Source organism: Cavia porcellus, unplaced genomic scaffold (assembly GCF_034190915.1).
Source record: "Cavia porcellus strain 051 isolate PalLab524CR breed Dunkin Hartley unplaced genomic scaffold, mCavPor4.1 scaffold_26, whole genome shotgun sequence".
Classification (NCBI taxonomy): domain Eukaryota; kingdom Metazoa; phylum Chordata; class Mammalia; order Rodentia; family Caviidae; genus Cavia; species Cavia porcellus.
In genome coordinates, this window is record NW_026947509.1 from 44533469 (window position 1) to 44555039 (window position 21571).

Below are 21571 nucleotides of genomic sequence, written 5' to 3' on the forward strand. Positions count from 1 at the left end.
CTTGCCTTTGCTTTTCTTTTGGAAAACACAGAGCTTTTTGCTTTTCTTTTTTTGTTCCTTAAGACTCATTACGCAGGTCTCATTACACAGGTCAGCCTTGGACACACTATGTAGTCCAGGCTGGCCTTGAACTTGTAGTGATCCCTGCCTGCCTCAGACCCCCAAGTGCTGGGATTACAGGTTAACACATGGGGAGTTTATTATACAGTCTGCTATGGTTGATGTATTGTGTCAACCTGAAAAGTTTAGGAGTTTAACTAAGAGACTCAGCAGAGAGCCAGGATCCTTACTTTATAAATACCCTCATCCTGTGCAAAGGAGGGCAAGGAGATTTTGTGAGTGCTACACCGGCTGGTGAGGGTGAGCTGTGTACAACATAAAGAAGGAGAAGAGGTTTTTCCCTCCTTTTGCTGGCTGCTGCCTTGAGATATTGCCCCTATGCCATTCCACCCTCCCTGAGGCCAGCTGATCATGGACTGAAATCTCCACAAACCGTGAGCTAAATAAACCTTTCCTTCCTTCATTTTGGGTATCAGGTATTTTGTCTCAGCAACCAGACAAAAGTAACTGAGACAGTCCTTCAATTAAAAAAAAATCCTTAATGTTTTCATCTTCAGCTAATAACACAGTAAATATCAACAAATATTCACAAGGGCTGGGAATTTAGCTCAGCGGTTCAAGCGCTGTCTGTAAGCATGAGTTCAATCCCTGGTACCAAAAACCGAGTAAGATACACAAAAACCCTATGTCCTCAATCTTTTGTTTTTTGTTTTTTTTTTTTTTTTTAAAGAGACAGGGTTTCACTATGTAGTTGAGCCTGGCCTTAAACTTAGTATATAGCGGGTGCTGGGCTTGAACTCACAGACATCCCTTTGCCTCCACCTACTGAGTGTTGGGACTATAGGTGTGTACCATCACATCCAGCCCTCTACAGTTTTTAAGTGTGAAAGAATCGAAGGCCAAATTTGATAAAAGCCTGACCTAACATATGCAAATAGGAATACCTGTTAAATATGCAAAGCCAAGAGTAACACTGAGTCCTAACAGAGATGTAGATTCTCAGAGCTCAGAGAAGGGAAAAGCCGACAAAAGAATTCAAGAAAAATTTGGAAACATGCGCCAAAAAGGCAGAGAGCCAAGTACCAAACTCATGGCCACATGCATGACTGAGCTATGCCCACAAGACCCCCAAGACCTTCAGAAACAAAAAGCGCCCTGGGGAGGCATCATACAGGGTAGAGATCCCAGTGCTCTAGAAGGCTGAAACAGGAGGATCACAAATTAAAGCCTGGCAAATCAGCAAGATCCTGTCTCAAACAAATAAAGAACAGAACAAACAAAAGTGGGGGACAGGGAATGATGTGGTTTAGCGGGAAGGCGCTGGGTTAACTCTCAGTGCTGAAGAGAACAGGGAGGCAAAGAACCTCAGAGCTGCTCTAGGACTCTGCCCACAGGCGACATTAAGGATGCGACCGTAAAGTTGTTACAGGGCTCTGGGGCAAATTATATTACGGATAAAATTTTTATTTTTCATGACAAACTGAGACAGAGATTTAGCTCAGTGGTGGTGTATGTGCCTGGCATGCGTCAGGCCCAGGATTCAAACCCCAGCACAGGCAAGGAAAAAAGCAAGTTAGCAATCAGGTTGGCCGTGCCCAGCTGGGCTGGCTCAGGGACCCTGTCTCAGGGATGCAGTCCGGCATAGGTGAGGCTGAGGCAGGAGCTGTAACCTTCTGCAGTGTAAAAAACACAAAGCAATTGCGCACAGTAGGAACTTGAGTGTTTGAAAGAATAAACCAACATAGGTAGTAATGGGGTTTGGTGTTTACTCTTTTTTACTAAATTTTTTCACTCTCTTAGGTTTTGATTACCAAGTCAAACTTGGTTTCCCAACAAGTGGGACAACATAAGGCCATGCAGGAAGACCCACCACTATTTCCTAAAAGCACAGCGGGGCAGCTGCACCTCCCTGCAGCGGCCAGAGCCCAGAGCTGGGTGAGCTATAAGGAAACAGGACGTTTCCATGTGTTCGTTGGCCCTGAAATTCATGCTTTTTCTCCTGCCCATGTCCTTGCTGCCGTTTCTGTTGCTACCACAGTCCTGCAAACAGCCTTTCCCAAACTTACAAAGCCTGCTCAAGGAGGTGATACTTAGGCTAGGCCCACAGGCCGCAGTCAGCACGGGAGGACTCACCTAAATGCGGGAACAGGTCGGCGTCCAGCTGGTGCCTCTGTGTGTATAACGTCACCAGCCTCTGCAGCCGGCTGATGCAGCTCAGGTGCGGGGAGAAGGCTGTGGCCTGCATGAGCACCCGGTCTGGCCGGGACGGGGCAGGCGGGGGTCGCCGGTGTGGCCCAGGCCGGGCTTGTGCTGCGGCATTGGGGGGCACTGCTCCCTGCGCGGGGCCTCCGATGAGCGGAGGTGGAGGCGACGTGCAGATGGAGCCCTGCGGGGTGGTGGGGGGCTTTGCGGCCTGGGGCAGAGGTACCGGGTGGGAGTGCAGCGGCTGCGGTTGGGGCGGCGGCTGCTGCTGCTGCTGCGGTGCTGGCGGTGGCGGTGACAGCTGTGGTTGCAGCTGCTGGGAGGGTGTAGGAGGGGGGCTAAAGTGCTCTTGCCGAACTTTTAAGATCTCGGTCTCTCTCTGGCGCTGCCGGTTCTGGGCCAGCTTGCTCTGCAGCTTCTTCTTCACGGTGGCGCCTTTCTTCAGGTCCTCATCTTCCTCGTGGAACGCAAACGGGTCTTCCAAGTCCGTGTCCAGGTAGTGGAGGGGTACCCGAGCCCCGGGCGGGGAGAGGGACATGCCGTCTAGTCCATTGGGCATCTTCAGGGCCAGTGTGGGCACGGCCAGGCTGAAGGCCATGGTATCCACCTGGTGCCGGACCTTGACCTCATCTATAGGGTCATTCTTCTTCTTCCTCTCTTTTTTCGGGATAAAGCCAAGTACCTGCAAGTGGCTGTTGCAGTACCTTTAAAATGGACACACAAGGGAGAACATCCGTGACACAGATGAAGAACAGAGGCAAGAGTGCACATTGTCACCACAGTGAAGCCCAACGTGCTCAACACGACAGTCACAGGGAAAATAAGCAGGCAGCACCCCTGCTCCACGGCCAGTCCAGCGCTGTGGTTCCCCCAGATGAGCGAGGGCACTGCATGTGTGCAGCGGCTGTTGCCAGCCAGCAAGCAGTGCCCCATGACCACGGTTGCCTGCGTACCCTCCTTGTACCTCATATGGCCTCTCCATTCTCTGTGCCCAGCACGTGCAGCTGCCCTGCACGAGCCTGAAAGGCACCTCAGAGTCAACTACAGAGAAGGCAGCTGCAAGGCCATTCACACAGGGGAGGTGTGCAGGGGCTTTATACCCCGGAGGTGGTCAGGGTTCTGCATGCTTCACACTGAGAGGAAAAGGGACTGGGATGGTACTTCACATTGGAAGGCTGGGGCCAGCTCAATGCGCAAGGCCCCGAGTCCATCCCCAGTACCAAAAGATAAAGAAACAGAAGGAGAAAACCAAAGAGTAACACTGGGTAATGGAACTGTGGCTGACCCGAGCTGCTCAGAACCTTGTGTATGTCCCAGCCTGGAGAAGACATGGAAACAGTGCCCTCCTGTCTTAGGGGCAGAGCATGGGCAGAGGCAAACCCACCCCACTGCTTTCCATGGCGCTATAAGTGGCGGGGAGCAAGGCTGGACACGGCTGGCCCACAACCCTGGCCACTCTAGAGGCCAAGGCAGCAGGACTGTGCATATGAGGTCCTGTCTTGAAACTCAAGGAGTCAAAAGAACGAGGGATGCCGGTGCTGGTGCCACTCAGTGGTGGGGGCACAAGGCCCTGATCTGAGCAGGGTGGTGGTGGGCACGGGCCACAAGCTCTCAAAAATCCCTGTGCGTCTTCAGCAGTCAGCAGGCATTTTTTATAACATAAATGTTACTTTTAAAGTATCATGAAGGGGACCGGATTTAGCTCAGCGGCACAAGGGCTTGCCTGGCAAGCGCAAGGTCATGAGTTTGATTCTCGGTACCCACCCCTTGCCAAAATAAAATAAAGTATTATGAAAAGGAGCCAGGGATACAGCTTAGTGGCACAGCACCTGCCTGCAAGCACGACATCCTGAATTTGATTCCTGGTACCAGGACAATAATAATAATAGGAAAAATAGTAGTAGTAATAATAATAATAATAATAATGAAAATAATGGGAAAGCAGAATACATGCCATGCCACTTGACTTGACTGAAAGCCTGCAGACTTATCCAGGAAAGCAGCCTTGTCTGAACTCATACCCTCCCTCCCTGCAGTCCCACTGTGCATCACGGGTGTGACACAGACAGTATTCCGTGACTAAAGAAACCTGGAAATGCTGGCTTTGACAAGGTGACACGATGGCTCTGCTGCTGTTTGTCTCTGCTGAAAACGTCTCGAAGCAGTCTGTTTGAGGACACGTGCTATCAGGTCCCCACAAGGAGATGAGCCACCTACACTGTGTGTCCCAAGGTGATCTGAAGAGGGAAACTGTTGTTTCTAGGGGACAGGTCTCGCTGTGTAGGTCAGGCTGGCCTTGAACTCGCACTGTAGCCCACAGTGGCCTCAAACTCACTGCAGTCCTCCTGCTAACCTCTGAGATCTAAGCCTGTCCCCAGAGCACACCAGAGTTATCTCCATAGCGTGTGCTGCGCAGGTTTCAACTCACCCCACAACCCTGAAATGAAGCAGGCCCAGCAAGCGGCAGCTGGGGAAGAAGCAGTGACGGGCACTGACCATGAGGGGAGCCGCTTTGGATGCTTTTAGCTCTTTTTCTTAAGGTAGGAAGAAGTGTGAGGCAGTCGCTTGTTTATTTTTGTTTAGAAGTCAAAGTTCTCTGCTCCTCCACTTAGCGCCCAAGTGCTCACAGTCCGCACGGCTCACAGTGGACACAGCAGTGCTGGACTCATATGCCTGACCACCTTGGGCAGAGGAAAGGCTGCCCAGCCACCCAAGCACTCAAAGTAGGGCACAAACACAAATATCGAGTCTGCAGACAACTGCAAGAGGCACGGCCACTGAGGGGGCAGGTTCCCTAGGTCCCCCAAGTGAGCTGAGAACATTCTGAATTAGATGACGGCTTGCAGAGCAGTAAAAAGTACACTAGTCAGGAGGCTGAGGCAGGAGGATCACTGCAAGTTCAAGACCAGCCTGGGCTGCAAAGTGAGCTCCTGGCCGGCCTGAGCTATTTCCTGAAACCCAGAACTCAAGAGGCTGAAGCAGGAGGATTGTAGAGTTAGAGGCCATCCTGAGCTACATAGCAAGGTCCTGCTGGGGGGAGGGAGAGAATAATGGAAGCTTATTTTTAATGGATTATTAACCTTCTCTATACTATACTATGATTCCATGGTATTTATATAGTTTTAATATATTATTACATGAATTCAACCTGAATTTCTTGAGGTTTGACTACTTGCTGATTCCACTTTAACTTATTTTAGACAATCCTACAAACAAAAATATTAACATCAATTGCGTGTATATAATCATGACCAATTTCAAATATATATAAAGTAATAGGTATTTTCTTAGGAACTCGGTACTTATTAAGCATAGCTTCTATTATCTTAGACAAACTTTTCTTGCTTATCATGTTCTAAAAAGAAAAACCACTTTGAAGACAAAAGTGAAAGCAGACGCTTCAGGAGCTTAATATTTTAAAGAAATTCGGGCCTCTCACGATTACTTCTTCCTGTTACCTATTTCGATGATACCTGCTTTAACTTAAATGGAAATAACCCAGGGTGGGCAATGACACCTGGAGTTACAGGGACGATTTACAGTGGACAAGGAAGAGTTAATCCAAGCCCAGCAACACTCACATTAAAAGAGGACAGCGTACAGAACTGTTTTCCATCTGTTAAAAGCAACTGGACAGACATGCTCAGCCTAACCCGCAGGTCCCTATCTTACCTCAGATTAAAGTTTTATTCCTCACCTCACTCAGCAGCTGTCTGCAGCTTTTGGGAGTGTAACGGGAAGCCTCCCTGCTCTTTGGCAGTGGTGAGAGGCTTCCCACATCACAACGTGCGCACACACTCGGTGGGTTCTCTACCCACACGAATTATTTGTTTCACACTAACAGCTGAAGAAGTGCTCACCATGACATAAAAAACACATGATCCTTTTTTACCAACTTTACACCGGCGACATCTGCTTATGCATTGCAACACAGATGAGGGCAGCTGTGTGTGCGTGTGCTCAGGCAGAGTTAAAAGGTTCACATTTGCCGTGTGAAGACTCGAAAGACAAACATCTAAAACCTGTGGATCCCTCTACTGTCCCACAGTGACCAGTGTGGTCTCCAAAACTGAAAAAGAGGCATGAAGAAAGCAAAGGTTATGCTAAAGGTAGTGTGAAGACACCAATGTAAGACATTGCCAGAAGAGCTCCACTTTACTTTTCAAAATATGGCAAAGTGTCCACTCCTAACCCTAGCAATAAAGTCTACCCTTCAAGAAAAACAGTTTCTTAACCACAATAAACACAGTATGAACTTTAAGCCAAAAGAGGCAAGAGTATAAAACAATGCCAAAGACTATCCTATGAAATGTTTCCAAATGAGTATCTTCAAATTCTTTTCTTTTCTGTCTTTTTGAGACAGGGTCTCACGCCACAGCTCAGGCTGGCCTCACGCTCACTTTGTAGCCCAGACTGGTCTTGAACTTGCCACAATCCACCTGCCTCAGCCTCCCAAATGCGGGATTACAGAAGTGTGCCACCATGCCCGGCTTTCAATTCTTTTTCAATAACAGATTTAAAAACCTATTATCAATGAGAACACTTAAGCAATTCCTGGAATTTCTTTCTAGGCAGATGATGAAGCTAAGAAGCCAGGAACTCTTTCACAAGGCCACAGACCACAGGAATCAGTACTAATGCTTCAAGCCATGGTTTTCTAGGAAAACAAACATGCTTCAATACCTCTAAAAGTTCAAAATTATCAATTAAAGCACTCACACACTCTTTAAATGAACACCCCCCCAAAACTGACTTCTGTTTCCAGAACTGGAAGGCACTGAAGGGGAGAAGTATTCTCAAGCTTACTTGGACTACAATGCTGATTATCAGAGTGGAGAAAAGGAGGGCGGGCCAGGGATTTAGCTCAGCGGCATAAGCACCTGCCTGGCAAGCGCGAGATCATGCATTCAATCCCCGGCACTGCAAAAAAGAAAGAAAGAAACGGAGGGCAAAGCCTGCGCCCAGCCTCACCTGCGGTCCTCCGACTTGGGGATGGGGTTGGTGCAGCGTTGGCTGTTATACTTGGCCACATATTCGCATTGCTTGAAGGGCGCAGTCTTGTCCTCCAGAACGTGTCGGATGCAGAAGGCGTAGCCGTTGAGACGCCGCTGCTTGCACAGTTTGGGGCTATACGAGCACAAGGGCTTATTGTCAACCTCAGAGAAGTGTATGTGTTTCCCTTCGTACATCACGTGACTCTATGCCTTGTGAACATCAGCTAAACGTCTACCACAAAAAAGAAAAGAAAAAAGCAAAACGTGAGTGATAAATCAGATCACAACAAAGAAAGCTGCAAACTTCCCCGAGGGACTTGTGGCCCCAACCTGGACCTAAGTTTAACCCTTCCGCACCTCGGCAATGCTAAGCGAGCTTCCCAGGCAGTGCGGTTAGGTGGCTGGTGAAATCAAGGGGAAGCAGACTGTCTGCAAAGTCGTCAGAAGTCCTAGTTAACAAACAGACACAAGCAAGACTAACTCACCCAGAACGTGAGTTATTTTGCTGTATCACCTTTTTTCATGTGATTGATTCTGTTGTAATTCAACATCTCAAAAATGAAGTTGAATAAAAAAAACAAAAGGCATTATTATAGAGTAAGTTACCTTGATATTCACTTCAGAAAGTCACTAAGACGTGGGGTTAAAAAGACATTTGGCAATTTGGGAGAAACGTTTCCTTCTTTCTTTTTGAGACAGGGTTTCACTATGCAATTCAGGCTGGCCTTCAATTCATTTTGCAGCCCAGGCTGGCCTTGAACTTGCAGGAATCTTCCAGCCTCTGCCTCACCTGCCTCTCCTCTCAAGTGTGCCCTCAAAGAAATGTTTCTGTGGAACCTAGACTACACTGAGCTAAACCACTGATCCACTCACACTGAATTTTGTGACTACTTCAGAACAGCTGAGCTAGTCCACCAAATGAGTATCACAGGTGCAGGTCTTTCTACTTCACCTTTGGCAGGTTTTTGTTACTGTTTTTTTCGACACCAGGTCTATGTATTTCAGGCTGGCCTTAAAGTTGCAGTGGTCTTCCTGCCTCTGCCTCCAGAGTTCTGCCATTACAGGTATGCACCACCACTCCTAGCTTTCACCACTGGTAAACCAAACCCTTTAATACGCTGGTGGAATTAACTGTAGACCTAGTCTCCCTCTGAAAGCCTGTATTTTTTATGGTGTTATAGTCTGTTCTAGAAGCCCCCCTCTAGCTCATGTGAACACAGGTGGGCTCTGGGAGGTGACTGATGAGTTTACAACAAAATGTGATGCTGGGAGAAGCCCAGTCATGGCCGAAGGGTCTCTATCCCTCCTCCTCTCGTGATCTCTCTTTGCCTCCTGACTGCCCTGCCATGGACTGTTTCTCCTCTGCCATGTGCCATCCTGCTTTGGAGCCAGCTGACTATGGACTAAAACCTCTGCAAACTGTGAGCCAACAAAAATCTCTCCTTTAACTTGTGTCAGGTATTACATTTTAGCAATGAATAAAGTAACTAAGACATTTGGTTGTATATAAAAATCAGCAATTCAAAGTGTTTCTATGAAACACAATATGGAGCAAAGTTCTGCTCTTAAAAACATGCTACTGCCTTCCACTTCTGTCTGTGCCATCAAACCATGAACGTCCTGAGCCCAAAGACATGTCACCCAACCACATTCACATGTCTCAGAGTCCTGCACCATGGGGAGCTCCCAGTCGCTTGGAATAGGGCAGTGACTATGGTTTGAGTCTTTTGAGAGTGCGTAAGAAGGTGAGAAGAAATTACACGACACTCACTAGCTTCCTACACACAACAGGCCAGGGACAGCACTCATGGGACACCACAGTCCACAACCCTGACACTCATTCTCCCTGCCAAATCAGGCTCCTAGTGCGCGGACCCAGGCTGATCCTCCTGAGGTCACCAAGATGCAACACGCAACAGCTCAGATGACAGTTCCTGGACGACCCCGAAGCAAGGGTGGCTCAGGAGACTGGTGAGTGCTTGCCATGTCCAAGATGCCAGGTTCCCTTCCCAGCAAAAAGCAATGCACAGAAAAAGAGAAAAAAAATTCCTTTATACCACTGAGTGAAAAGACACACAGACACTTGAGTAGAAAGTTATTGTTCAAGCCCCAAATCTGTGCCACTTACTGTTACACTGACCAAATCATGGACCTCTCTGATTCTCAACTTCCTCATCTGTCAAACAGCTGTGACAGTCGCTCTGTTATTGCCAGGTTTCCCAAGGACCAAATGATACAAAGCACACAACACTCTAAGGGACACGCCCACCACATGAGAAGCACTGGACACACAGTTTATTCCTGTAATTGTTATTCAGAAGCAACAATTCTTATAATACATTATCCGCTGTACGGGCACATGTCTGCAATCCCAGCACTCAGGAGGCTGAGGCAGGAAGACTACTGACAGTTCCTGGCATCCTGGTAATGACAGTGGTGGATGGAGCACCTGCACACCTTTCTCAAGAAACATTTCACTCACTTTAACGGGGAAAAAACCTGAGATACTAGCTTAGTTAAATAAGAACCACACACATCACCAGGTGAATCTAATCACACACGGATAAAGTCTCAAATAAGAACCAGGGCTTCTCTTTCCCACCTTCCTGGGCTGCTAGAAGGGAAAGCTGCGAGAACGGAGACATAGCTGCTCCGAGGCTCTGGCTTTTCCAGGACAGTGCCTCCTCCACGGGGCTCCAAGCTGCAGCCCCTGCATAGTCCCCACCTAGCTCCAGAAGCCCGTGTGCACCCCAGGGAAAAAGCCCTGGCCACAGGCACATAAAAAAATCAGTTTGTCTTTCTGAAGAAAAAAGCAACAGTGGAGAGGGCCACACTCACCTCTCACACTGGCACACTCAAGGCACTGCACACAACCACAGCCTCTGTCCCCCCATGAGCTGCCAACAGTCACGCCTGTCCACCCCAGCTGACTGGCTGTGCAGTGCTAATAATAAAGACAGCCAATGGCTCTGGCAGCAGTATCGCCCTGAGTTCCAGCCCAGCCTGAGCCACAAAGACCTGTCTCAAAAGGAAGAGGAAGAGGAAGAAGAGGAAGGGTGGCAGCTGACTTCTGTAAGACGTATTTCCTGTGTGTTGCTCAGCAAAACATGTGCTCGGCACGTGGGAAGCATTGGGTTCAATCTCTAACACCAAAAAGCAAAACAACGTAAACCAGTTTTGGTTTCATTCAGAACAGCTGTTCCTGTTCTGTTTTGCTGTTTGGTTTTTGCAGTACTGGAGATGCTGGACAAGCACTTTGCCACCAAGTGGCCTCCCCAGCATGTCTCATGTTTGGTCTTTTTGAGACAGGGCTGCACCATGCAGTTCAGGCTGGCCTGAAACTCAAAGCGACTCTCCTGCCTCAGCCACCCCAGTGCTGGGATTACAGGCGGATGCTATCAGGCCCAGTCTTCCCAGACCTTGTTTTAACTCAGAACGGAAGGCTCATCCTACCAAATTGTGTTTCAGCCTCTATGGTGCCAGGCGTCAAATCTGAGGCCTTGGGCATGCTCAGCCAGCGCTGTGGAACTGGCCACCGCCCATCTTGTCCAGGTATTTGAAGGATATTTGAAGGTATTTGAAGATTGGTTATTTTAAGGTCCTCAGGTTGCCCGGGTTGAGAATTGTGCAGCAGGTTTTCACACTTGTTTGCCTATCAGTACAACAGCCTCTCACTACCTGTGATCTGTCCTCATAGTGACTGTTCTTATGAGGATTCATGTGTTCCGCTCTGTTCATGACTGGATTTAATTCTTCTCTCTTTAGTGTTTTTAACACCAGCTACAAAAAGAAGCCTCTTGGATTTACTAGTACATTCATTTATGTTTTTTTTTTTTTAATTCTCTGCTAATACTATCGCTCCTGTTGTGTTTCATTTATTTCATTCTGCTTCTTGTTTTTGAGACAGGGTCTCACTGTGTAGTCCAAGCTAGCCTGGATTCACTATGTAGCCTTGACCTGCCTGAAACTCGAGGTGATCCTCCTGCCTTAGTTCTCAAGCGCTAGGATTACAGGCATGTTGCCACCATACCCGGCTTATTCTGCTTCCTGAATATTTTTATTTTCATTTTCTTGCTTAGTGATCTGTTTATGACTTTTGACTTTTGCTCTGAGGACCTTGGTCCAGCACATAGAATTTTGACCATCAGTTCATTCTAGCTCATTTGGATTAGACTTCCTAACTTCTCTTTCAATAAATCACTTTTTTTTCAGACAGTAAGGGTTACAATGTTTTTTGTTTAAATTCCAGAGATGAAAAGGAAACGTTCGTTATCTGCATTATATCTTAGGGTTTTGGACTTGACTAGGATTTTCATGGGGGTCTAACACACGTTTGAAAAACACCCAGAGTGTACAGGGCTCACTGTCCCCTACGTCATTCCCATGACGCTGGGTCGTCCTCTCCTCTGCCCCTCGTAGCAAGGCCTGGAAAAACTAAACTCAAATTGCGTGCTACCAGTGGACGTCTGTCTCTCCTGATGTTTTGCACCTTCAAACCACACTGATGTGTTACGGTGTGGACGCCAGCCTGGGAACTCCAGCTCTGTGCTCCGGCCCGCACTTTGGGCTATGGAAGGCGTGGGGGGCAGGCGGGGCCCAAGATCAAGGGCAGCCTGGAGGACCCTGCATCAAAACAAAACCCAAGGACGGGGAGAGGGCTCAGGATTCAACCTTCAGACCTGGAACGAGGGGTGACAGAGTGGGAGTCAGAGAGAAGACACACAGACAGATGGTTACACAGACAGACAGACAAAAAAGCAGCAAAAGAAAAGAAAGGCAGCCAGGGGTGCGGCTGAAAGAGAAAGCCAGAGGCCGGGCGGCTGGCTGCAGTCTTCTCTGACACAGGTAGCAAGGCTGCTGTGCTTTCAAATTTGCTGCTAACAAGTCTGCCGCCCTCTTGCTCTCGATTTTTCTGGGGCTACATTTTAGGTCATAAACGGGAAAGCCACGACTTACGGGACAGCTGGCCCCCTTCCCTGTCTGCAAATTAAGTTTCACAGGGTCACAGCGTGCTCCTGCCTGACCACACAGCCCTCCCTCCCTTCCCCAGCAGCGCTGAGCCGCACAGCTATGCTGGGCACCGGATGGCCATGGAGTAGAAAACAGTTACTGTTTTTTATCTACTTCTGCGATGTCAGGGACAGAACTTAAGTCTCAACATCGCTAGGCAGGAGCCCAGCCGCTGAGCTACACCCTCAGCTCCCCCATGTTCCCACGTGTGTCTCTTACTAGGTTACACCTCTGCTCCAACCTGACAATCATTTTCTTTTCTTTACTTTTAGTCTTTGAGCTTAGGGTGGCTCCGTGTAGACCAGACTAACCATAGACTTCGATCTCCTGCCTCAGCTTCCCAGCTGTGAGAATGCCAACAACCAGCTCACCCAGGTAAAGATAAGAACTCCTGGGGCTGGGGATTTAGCTCAGCGGCATAAGCGCCTGCCTTGCAAGCAGGCAGTCGTGAGTTCGATCCCTGGTACCGATAAAAAACAAAAAAGACAAAAAAAAAAAAAAAAAAAAAAAAAAAAAAGATAAGAACTCCTTCTTGTGTTTGCAGCTCAGGAGACGGAAACAGCCCCACTCATGCCAGGCCAGTGCCCCGCGTCCCGTGTCCCACAAGCCTGAGGTGAGGCCTCACCAGACTGCCCAGGCTGGCCTCGGTCTGGCTGCTCCTGGCACAGCTTCCTAAGCAGCAGCGATTACAGGTGTAAACCACCAGACCTAGCACCTCTGGTCTTTCCTCACTTTCACTTTCCCCTTTTTAGACCGCTCACATTTCTCAATCTCGTCTCTATTATCCATCCACTGCTTGGAAAGCGACTATCATTTTTTTAAAAAACTTTTGGAGACTGTGCCTCTGTATGTAGTCATGCTGGCCTTGAACTCACTATATAGCTTCCTCCTGCTTCAGCCTCCTGTGTGATGGATGGGATTACAGACACGCCCCTCCAGGCATGGCTTTGAAAGGGAGCATTTCCCCATCAGTGGGACTTTTCTCTTTGACTTGTACCCTGGTTTCATCAGCTGACTTTGCCTTTTCTGTTGTCTTACTGTTCTTTTTTTTAAACTTTTTGTTTCATCTTCAAACTCCTGTTTCAGAAGAGCTATATCTCACCCCACCTCCTACCACAAGGAACTGGCTGAACTTTCAGCTGCCGGATTTGAAGTAAATTCTTAGGAACAAATTTCTCCTGAGGGCCGACTCCATGCTGGATAGGCTCTGCATGGCGTGGCTCTGGAGGACCACAACTTAGGCTTTCTCGTCTTCAGTCCTCAGCCCTTAATGCTGGTCTTCTCCCTGCCTTGGCACTCGTGCCCCGTGCCCCGGGAGCCCAGGGCGCACGCCCAGCGCTGTGGCTGCAGGACAGGGCTTTTGGTTTTGCCCCCAGGGTGTCACCTACTTGGGAGAAAGCTGTTCCTCTCACTGTGTCTGACACGTACTCCACAGAGGAAACCTTTCCTGGCACCCGCTCATGCCCAGGTTCAGGTGTTCTTTTGGCAGGGACAGTATTCAAGACAATGTTTTGCTATGTAGTTCAGGCAGGCCCAACTCACTGTGTAACCCCGTGACCCAGGCTGGCCAGGACCTCACGCCGATCCTCCTGCCTCAGCCTCTGGGTGCTGGAATGACAGGTGTGGTGTGCCACGCCCAGCTCATACAGGCCTTTCTAGTACCACAGCCATATACCAAGACAGAGTATCACGTGGAAGCTTTAGCATATGTAAGTAACAGCAAATGGCTTTTTCAAAGGAACGTTATATAATTGGTGACTCAGTACTTATTCAGCAAATCGTGTTCCACAACACCAGGACGCAGGAAAAGCCTGCTTCTCACTAGTCCACGGCCTCTTCGCCGCCCTTCCCACCGCCTGGGTTCCCTCCCACTGAACAAAGCAGGCTGGTCCAGCACCTTGCACCCAGTTGCCCTTCAACCTCCATTTTCTTACATTAATTTTCAATTTTCCCTCCCATTTCTTCTTTTCATTTTTTTTTTTAAAGTCCTGGTAAGAGTCCACATTCTGTGATTCTTTATACTTTCCTTTTAAACAGCGAACTGCTATTTTCAAATTTGTCTTTTCGAAGTTCAGTTCAGGCTAGAGGGTATATATAGTACAGTGGTAGAGAGCGCAAACCCAGGTCCCCGGGTTCCAATTCTAGAACCACACACACACACACACACACACACACACACACACACACACACAACACACATTATCTATATGCTCGTCTTAATCTTCCTTTTGTTTTGTTTTTTGCTACCAGGAATCAAATGCATAACCTTGCGCTTGCCAGGCAGACGCTGTGGCACCGAACTGTATTCCCAGCCTGATGTAATCTCTGACAGTCTTATTTTATATACCATAAAGAGAAAGACTGACAGAAGAGAATGGACTGCTGCTTCAAAATCACCAATGAATATTACCTTAATATCCAAGTAACTTTGTCTATAAACTAGAGCAACTGTTCACCTGATCTTTCCTACCTTAAGAAATAGTTTTTCCTACTGATTTGTTAGTGTTTTTAATACCAGGAATCAATTCCAGGGCCTTTGCACCAAACTATATTCTCAGGGCTTTTAAAATTTTTTGAAACAAGATCTCACTCAGTTATCCAGGCTGGGTTTGAACCTGCACTCCTCCTGCCTCAGGCTCCCAAGTGTCTTTCCTTATTAATAAAGAATAAATGATAACAAGACACTAAGAAGGTTTTAAGGGTAAAAACTCCCTCCGCTCACCTCCGGTTAGGGTTTTGACAGTGACTTTTGTTCTGCACAGCTGGGACCCGGGTCCCATGCACTGAGTGTTCTGCTGCTGAGCCTCTGTTCCTGGCTCCTCCCAGGTGGAGGTCTTCACTCCAAAAACAACCCCTACACCCCTAGGGAGGAAGTTGACATCGCTGTACTCCTCATGCAGTGGGAGATGGATAGAAGAAAGGAAACTGCAATCTTAATCAAACACCTTACTGGCTGTAAAATTTAAATATTACCAGGTCTCCTAGGTTGGGCATACAGCTCAGTGATAACAGCACTTGGGCATTAAACCGTAGGTTCAATCCCCAGCACCTCAAAAATGGAAGGGAAACAGGACATGGCAGTGCACACCTGTAACCCCAGCACTGGGGAGGCTGAGGAAGAAGGATCACGGTAAAGTTCAGGGCCAGCCTCGGCAACATGGTGAGCTCAAGATCAGCCTGCACTGCAAAGTGAGACCCTGCTCAAAGAGGAAAAAAAGAGTAAAGGGCAAATACTATTGCATTTTCTACTGACGATAAAAGCTAAAACTAAGCTTTACCTCTTTGGTGTTTGTTTGTTTGTTTTTTGGGGGGACAGTCTCTTATGTAGCCCAGGCTGGCCTTACCCTCACAGTGATCCTTCTGCTTTTGCCTCTTGGGAGTGATTGGAAGGATTACAGGAATTTAACACCATGCCTAGCTCATTTAATTTTAAAAACCTAACATCCACATATCAATATGTAAAGTAGTAAGGTTTGACTGAGCAATGATTAAAATCAACCAATGTGACTGAAAAAGAGGAAAAAAAATCGGTGAAAAAACTTGCCATTTATTATAAAGTTCAAAGTAACTGGCCTGCTGTAGCACACCTGTAATCTCAACACACCTGACGCTGAGGCAGGAGGATTGTCCTGAGTTCAAGGCTTGGCTCAGATACATACTGAGACCTATCTCAAACAGCCAAAGTTCAGGGCTGTGGATACAGCTCAGGGGCAATAAGCATCTGCCTGGCAAGCACAAGGTCATGAGTTTGAGTCCCAGTACAAAACAAAACAAAAAATCAAACCAGAACACTGAAAATAAACGCTTTGCAAATGTCTATCTGACAAAGACTGTGACGAAGAACCTGAAATAATTTATACGGCCTTTCCACGGCTCCTCGAGGGGTTTAGGAGGAAGGTGAGGAGGTTTATGCAGGAGCAGAGCTGCTTTCTCACTGGCTCTGGAAGCAACCTGGGACAGGGCTGCAGCGGGAAAGGGCTCATCTGCAAAGGGAAGATTATAACTGTGCCGACCTCGCTGAGTCACCCAGGAGAATTAAATTAGGTATTTCGTGAGCCGTGCTTAGCATGGTAGCCAGCACACAGCAATCACCCTGTGTTAACTACTACTGGAGCAGTGAGTAGCAGCCATTAGCACTATGGCTTTAATCTGCAAGCCGCAGGGCTCCAGTGCCCTCCAGCTGCTCGTGGGGTCCTGGGTGGCCCACTGACACCTTTTTCCGGGTCCGTGGGAGACTGCATCCCAGGGCACCAGCCTTGGGAGGAGGTCCTGGCAGGATGGCCCTGGTCTGGCTGGTAGGGGTGGGTGCCCCCCAGCTGCTTGGCAGCTACATGGGACCTGCCTGAGCTCCTCGGGCCACGCAGTCTCCTTGCAGGCGCCCTGTACTACGGGAAGCGCCAGGGATCTGAGACCAGTGGACTTCACTGCCGACCAACGCGCGCACCCCCCACCATGTTGGTGGCATGGTCACTACCTCCTTCCCCCCGGTCCAGCACTCGGGGCTCGCTCGTTCCCCCCTCTTCCTCTGTGGGGAAGCAGGACAAGGGGCCTCTAAGGCAAACCAGAGCCAGCAAGTCTCACCATCATTAAAAAAATAAAATAATAATAAAGCCAGGTTTTCAAATCATCCCATCCCATCTTTTAAAATCTTTTTAAAAGATTTTTTAAAAATCCAAGGTTTCACACAAAATCCCCTAATGCTGTGACAACAGCTCACTGAAAATCCTCAACATATAAAGAGGGGCAATCCCAACCAATTGACTGGGCCCCTTCCAGCTGGAGGTACACACCTGTCACGCAGCCCGCCCGCACCTCTGGCCAACGGCCCGCCCTGAAGGTGGGTGACCGCTCACCTCCCTCATCTCCTAACCTCAGCCACAGCCGCCTCCTCTCCGTCAGGTAGCTGCCTGCTTCCCGCCCTCTCCACTCTCTTCCCAGGAGCTGCCTCTCGAGTTTAACTCCGGTCCTACCGTCCTTCAGTGGTTTCTGGACAACCAGAATCCTCAGAACTGTAATCACTTGTTTGACCAAACGCCTTCGCAGGGTTTGCTTATGAATCTAGAAAACTGATGGAAATTCCTCCGTCTAACAAGGAAATTCCTGCTGCCCAGGCCTGGCTAACCTGACCTCGCCACCTTTTTCCCACACTCCCTCAACTCCAGGGCCTGGAGAAACCACAATTTGCAACACAGAATCCTCTTTTGTCCCCAGGAATTGCTTCCTACTCCAGTCCCCACCTCCGGGAATACCTGACCCCTCCCCACACAGCCTGTGCCCCGGGGCTGCCCTGGAGCAGCAGGGAGAAGCTGGCTTCCTTCCCCCAGGCCAGCCCACCCTGCCCTCCAGTCTGGGAGTGGAAGAGATGGGGGGGGGGGGAGGCACAGACTCCCTTCCCAGTAAGGGAAACCAGCCATCGGCCCAATGAACCACTGGAGCGGGCATTGACTCCCTGAGGTCTTAGGCTCAGGCGCCCAGAGCCAAGCGTTAAGACTTACAAGCCTCCAGGAAGAGTCTGGGGCTGAGACAAATTCGACACCTCATGCTGTTTGCTCATTCAGGATTCAAGGGTAGAGGCCAGGCCAACTTGTAGCTGATGAAACTTTCTATGAACACACTGCGATTTTTTACTGGCACAACAATATTTATTTGCCCTATGAAGGTAATTATAACATTCTGTCTACATTCACACTACTTATTAATAATATTAATATATACTGAGTCAGGGATGCATTCAACACTCACACTGAGAATATTAATCCCAGTAAGTGCTTTAAAGACAGACCTGAAGGCTTGATGTGCAGTTCCAAATTTAATTTTCACAGCACATGTGAAGTAGGCACTGTCATCACCCCCTCTCACAGATCAAGAAACTGAGGCTCCATGAGATGAAGTGATATACCGCTGTTACACAGCTAGGATGCAGGGCCACTGGGATTCCAGAGTTCCAGTTTTAATGAACACAATACTACACAACTAAACAGGGTGTGCTAGTGCACAGTGATATTCTCAGCATTCACGAGGCTGAGGCAGGAGGATCATTGTGAGGGCAACCTGGCCTCCACAGTGAGTTCAAGGCCAGCCTGAACAGCATAAACTAAAAGAAAACTATACACCCATTGTTAATAGAAAAGCCCACATTTATGTTTTTGAAGTCACACAAACTGAAGAAAAGGCACCAAAACTGTTTGGCCAGAGGTACAGCTCAGTGGCAGAGTGCTTACTTGGCACCTAGGGGGAAGGAGGTTGGATCTCCAACACCAAGGGGAAGACAGTTAACAGTGTATACCACAAGGAAGTCTGTGCTCAAGTATAAAATAAGAATGCCCCACTCCTGGCTTTTTAGTTACAAAATAAGTGAGCAAATACTAGAAATACTATCCAGAGGAGCCACTAGCAAGGAGGGCAGAGAAGGAACACCCACCAAGGGCACAGTGCATACCATCTCACCAAGAATGTGCTTTCTACTTCCAGATAAAGAAACCCAGCCTGTAAGTAACCGCCCACCGGAAGAGCAAGGATCAGACCCCAAACCCAGTCCAAACAAGCCTCTGACTGCGGGGTGCCAAGATACAAATGAAATTTCTCCAAAAAACGGGCTTAGTAAACAAATTGCACCTCAGGAAGAAGCAAGAACCAAGTAGTAAAGAGGGAGGCCTCAAGTGTCAGCAGGTCTCCCCCCCGGCCCCCAGTGTCACAGCCAGGAGCACTGTGAAAGCTGCCTCCCTGTGAGCACCTCTGGGACTCTCCCGCCTGCCATGGGGAGAGAACCCCACAGTGTCTGCAGTGTGACTGGGCTTAGCCAAAGAGTGATCTGCACCTACGAGCCACACTCGTCTGATGGGCTAGGTCTCTGCTGTCACCAGAAACTGTCAGAGGGTCTCCAGTATGAGAACTAAGTCTGGACAGTGAGAGCCACTAACCCTGAAGGGGCATCTCAGGGACAATGCGTATATCAGCGTTTTTTTGAATGACATTTTTAATTTTAATGTTACTTTTCATTTTGAGAACTAATGCAGAATTTTCTTTATTTCTTTTTCTTTTTTTTTTTCTATAGACCATCTCTGTAATTCAGGCTGGTCTTGAACTCAGTTATGGAGCCCAGGCGGACCTCAAATCCGTGGCAGTTCTCTTGCCTCAGCCTCCAGAGATCTGGGATTACAGGGTCACAGCACCGTAACTGGCTGAGACAGAATTTTTAAAAATCAATCTAAACTAAAATTCTCATTCCTCTAAAAATAGCAGCAACATGATTTCCTGAGAAAAACAGTTTAGATGGGGACATAGATTTCTTTATAAAACCTTTCTGAGGAAAGAAAACTTGATTATTTCAGACTCATAAATTAAACATCCACCTTTCAAACGTTTATTAGTGACAAAGTATATTCCCTAAGCAATTTAAAGCTAATTCAATATTTGCTCTGAAAGTCTTTATTAGTTTTAAATAGAATGTAATTTTTAAAAACATCAAACTTACTATATTCCTTTAGGAATAAAGCAGCCCATGAGATGATTATATTGGGGAAATAATAAATGTTCGGGTGAGGATACCGAGATTTTGGTGTTTTTACAGTTTTGAGACCTTAGAAAGCTGAAAATGTAACCTTAAAATTATCAAATGATAAGGCAACAAAATTTCTTTCAAACCTTAAAATCTCTAGGGAAAAATGCCTTCTGGAACGATTTTCCCCCTATCTAATATGCTCTAAAAGTAAAGACAAACTATCAGTAATCGTTTTTTTGGTACAACTTTCCAAGCCGATAGGAATTTCAATGAATAAAGTTAAAACAGCCATGAAATGTCATTTGTAGTTCGGGATCGAACCCCAGACAACCCTCACGATCGCGACTTGGGTCACCAGAGCGCCGAAGGCAGGCGACCCCTCGGGGAGGAGCGGAGTTTCGCACCGGAGTAGTAGGGAGCCGGGCACTCTCGGGTCCCCATCCTCCCCTAGGCACCCACGGCGCTACGGGGGCCGGGACGGGCGGAACGTGGCCACCGCTGCCAGCGAACGCCGACCTGCGCCAGCCCGCGCACACGCGCACACACACGCACGCGCGCGCCCCACAACAGCCCGGCTCACTCAAAGCAGGAGAAAAACAAACGAGAGGAAGGGCGAGCCCTCCAGCCGCGCACGCGAGGCCGGCGGCGGGTCCGTGAGCCTCGCAACTTCGGCGCCGTCGCCGCCCGGGACGCTCCCCCGCAGGAAATCCAGACGGAGGTTTTCAGTTTACTACGTTAAAAAAAAACAACAAAACAAACAACTCCTGACACCAATATAGAACTCAAACCGAGTCCGTGTTAAACAGAACAAAATGCCAAATCCGAACGCCCCAGTGCGGCTGTGCCCGGCAGTCGGAGGCCCTCGCGGAGCCTCGGGAGTCGGGGAGCGCGCGCCGAGCTCCGCGGACGATCGCCCCGCTCGCGCCCGCAGGTAACACCCGGCCCCAGCCGCCCGCCTGCCCGCCGCACCCAGCCCCGGGCGCCCGGGTCTGAGCCCCGCGCCCCCGCGCGGCTCCTCTGGGAAGGCCCGGGCCCGACGGCGCGGGGCGCGGGGCGCGGCCGGGCGACAGGGCCCGGAGATACCAGGGCCGGGCCGGGCCGGGCCGGACCGTCCGGCGGGAACACCGACTCCCCGCGCCTCCCCGCGAGCCCCGCGCCGGCCCCGAGAACGACGCTCCGAGAGGCGCCGGGAAACTTTTCCGACCCGGAAGAGCAGGCCCGATCCCCGCCGCGGGCCCGGCCGCCGGCCGAGTTCGCACCGAGGGCATGCGGGACGCGGGCGGGCGGGCAGGGGCGGAGTACCTCAGCGGACGGAACCGGTTCCCAGCCTCGGAGCCGAGCGGCCGGCGCGCGGCCCACGCCCTCGGGGGGTCCCGGGCGGGACCAGGACGCCCCGCGCACGGGGCCGCCCCCTGCTCCGGCCTAGAGCGAAACTTTCCGGCCGCGCTGCACCTGACTCCTCGCCGCCCCTCCACCCACCCCACGCCCGCGGGCCGCCGCCCCGCCCCGGCCCAGCCCGGCCCGGCCCGGCCGCGCGCCTAGGAGGAAACAAATAAACCCAGTTACGGCCTTCAGGGTCCTGCCCCGGCGGCCTGGCCTGCATGCGGGAAGGCCTGGTCCGGCGTCGGGCTCGGGCCCGCAGCGCCCCGTCCGGCTCCCGGGCCTGCTGGGGCCGGGCCAGGACCCGGCCGCCAGGGACCTCCTGCGCGAGGCCTAGCCGGCGCCTCTCCGCCGCGCACCCCGCCCTGGCCCGGCCCAAGTAGGCCGTGCGCCCGTCGCACCCCGCCCGCCCGCCCGCTGGCCC

General features: G+C 49.7%; 1 protein-coding gene across 8 annotated transcripts in view; it reads right to left on the reverse strand.

The window, feature by feature from the left end:
- The window catches only part of Ino80d (INO80 complex subunit D), a 77222-nt gene that overhangs the window by 52133 nt on the left and 3518 nt on the right, over positions 1–21571 (reverse strand). For 2 of the 8 annotated variants that reach the window (XM_063237340.1, XM_063237339.1), the window contains exons 2-3: positions 7234–7488; positions 2194–2966 (exon numbers count right to left, since the gene is read on the reverse strand). In XM_063237340.1, the coding sequence (XP_063093410.1) occupies positions 2194–2966; positions 7234–7451 (991 nt within the window). In that variant the 5' untranslated portion in view covers positions 7452–7488. Of the gene's footprint in view, positions 1–2193; positions 2967–7233; positions 7489–7613; positions 7706–7862; positions 21537–21571 lie in introns of those variants that run through there. The other 6 variants (XM_063237341.1, XM_063237338.1, XM_063237334.1 and 3 more) reach the window with 6 other exon arrangements.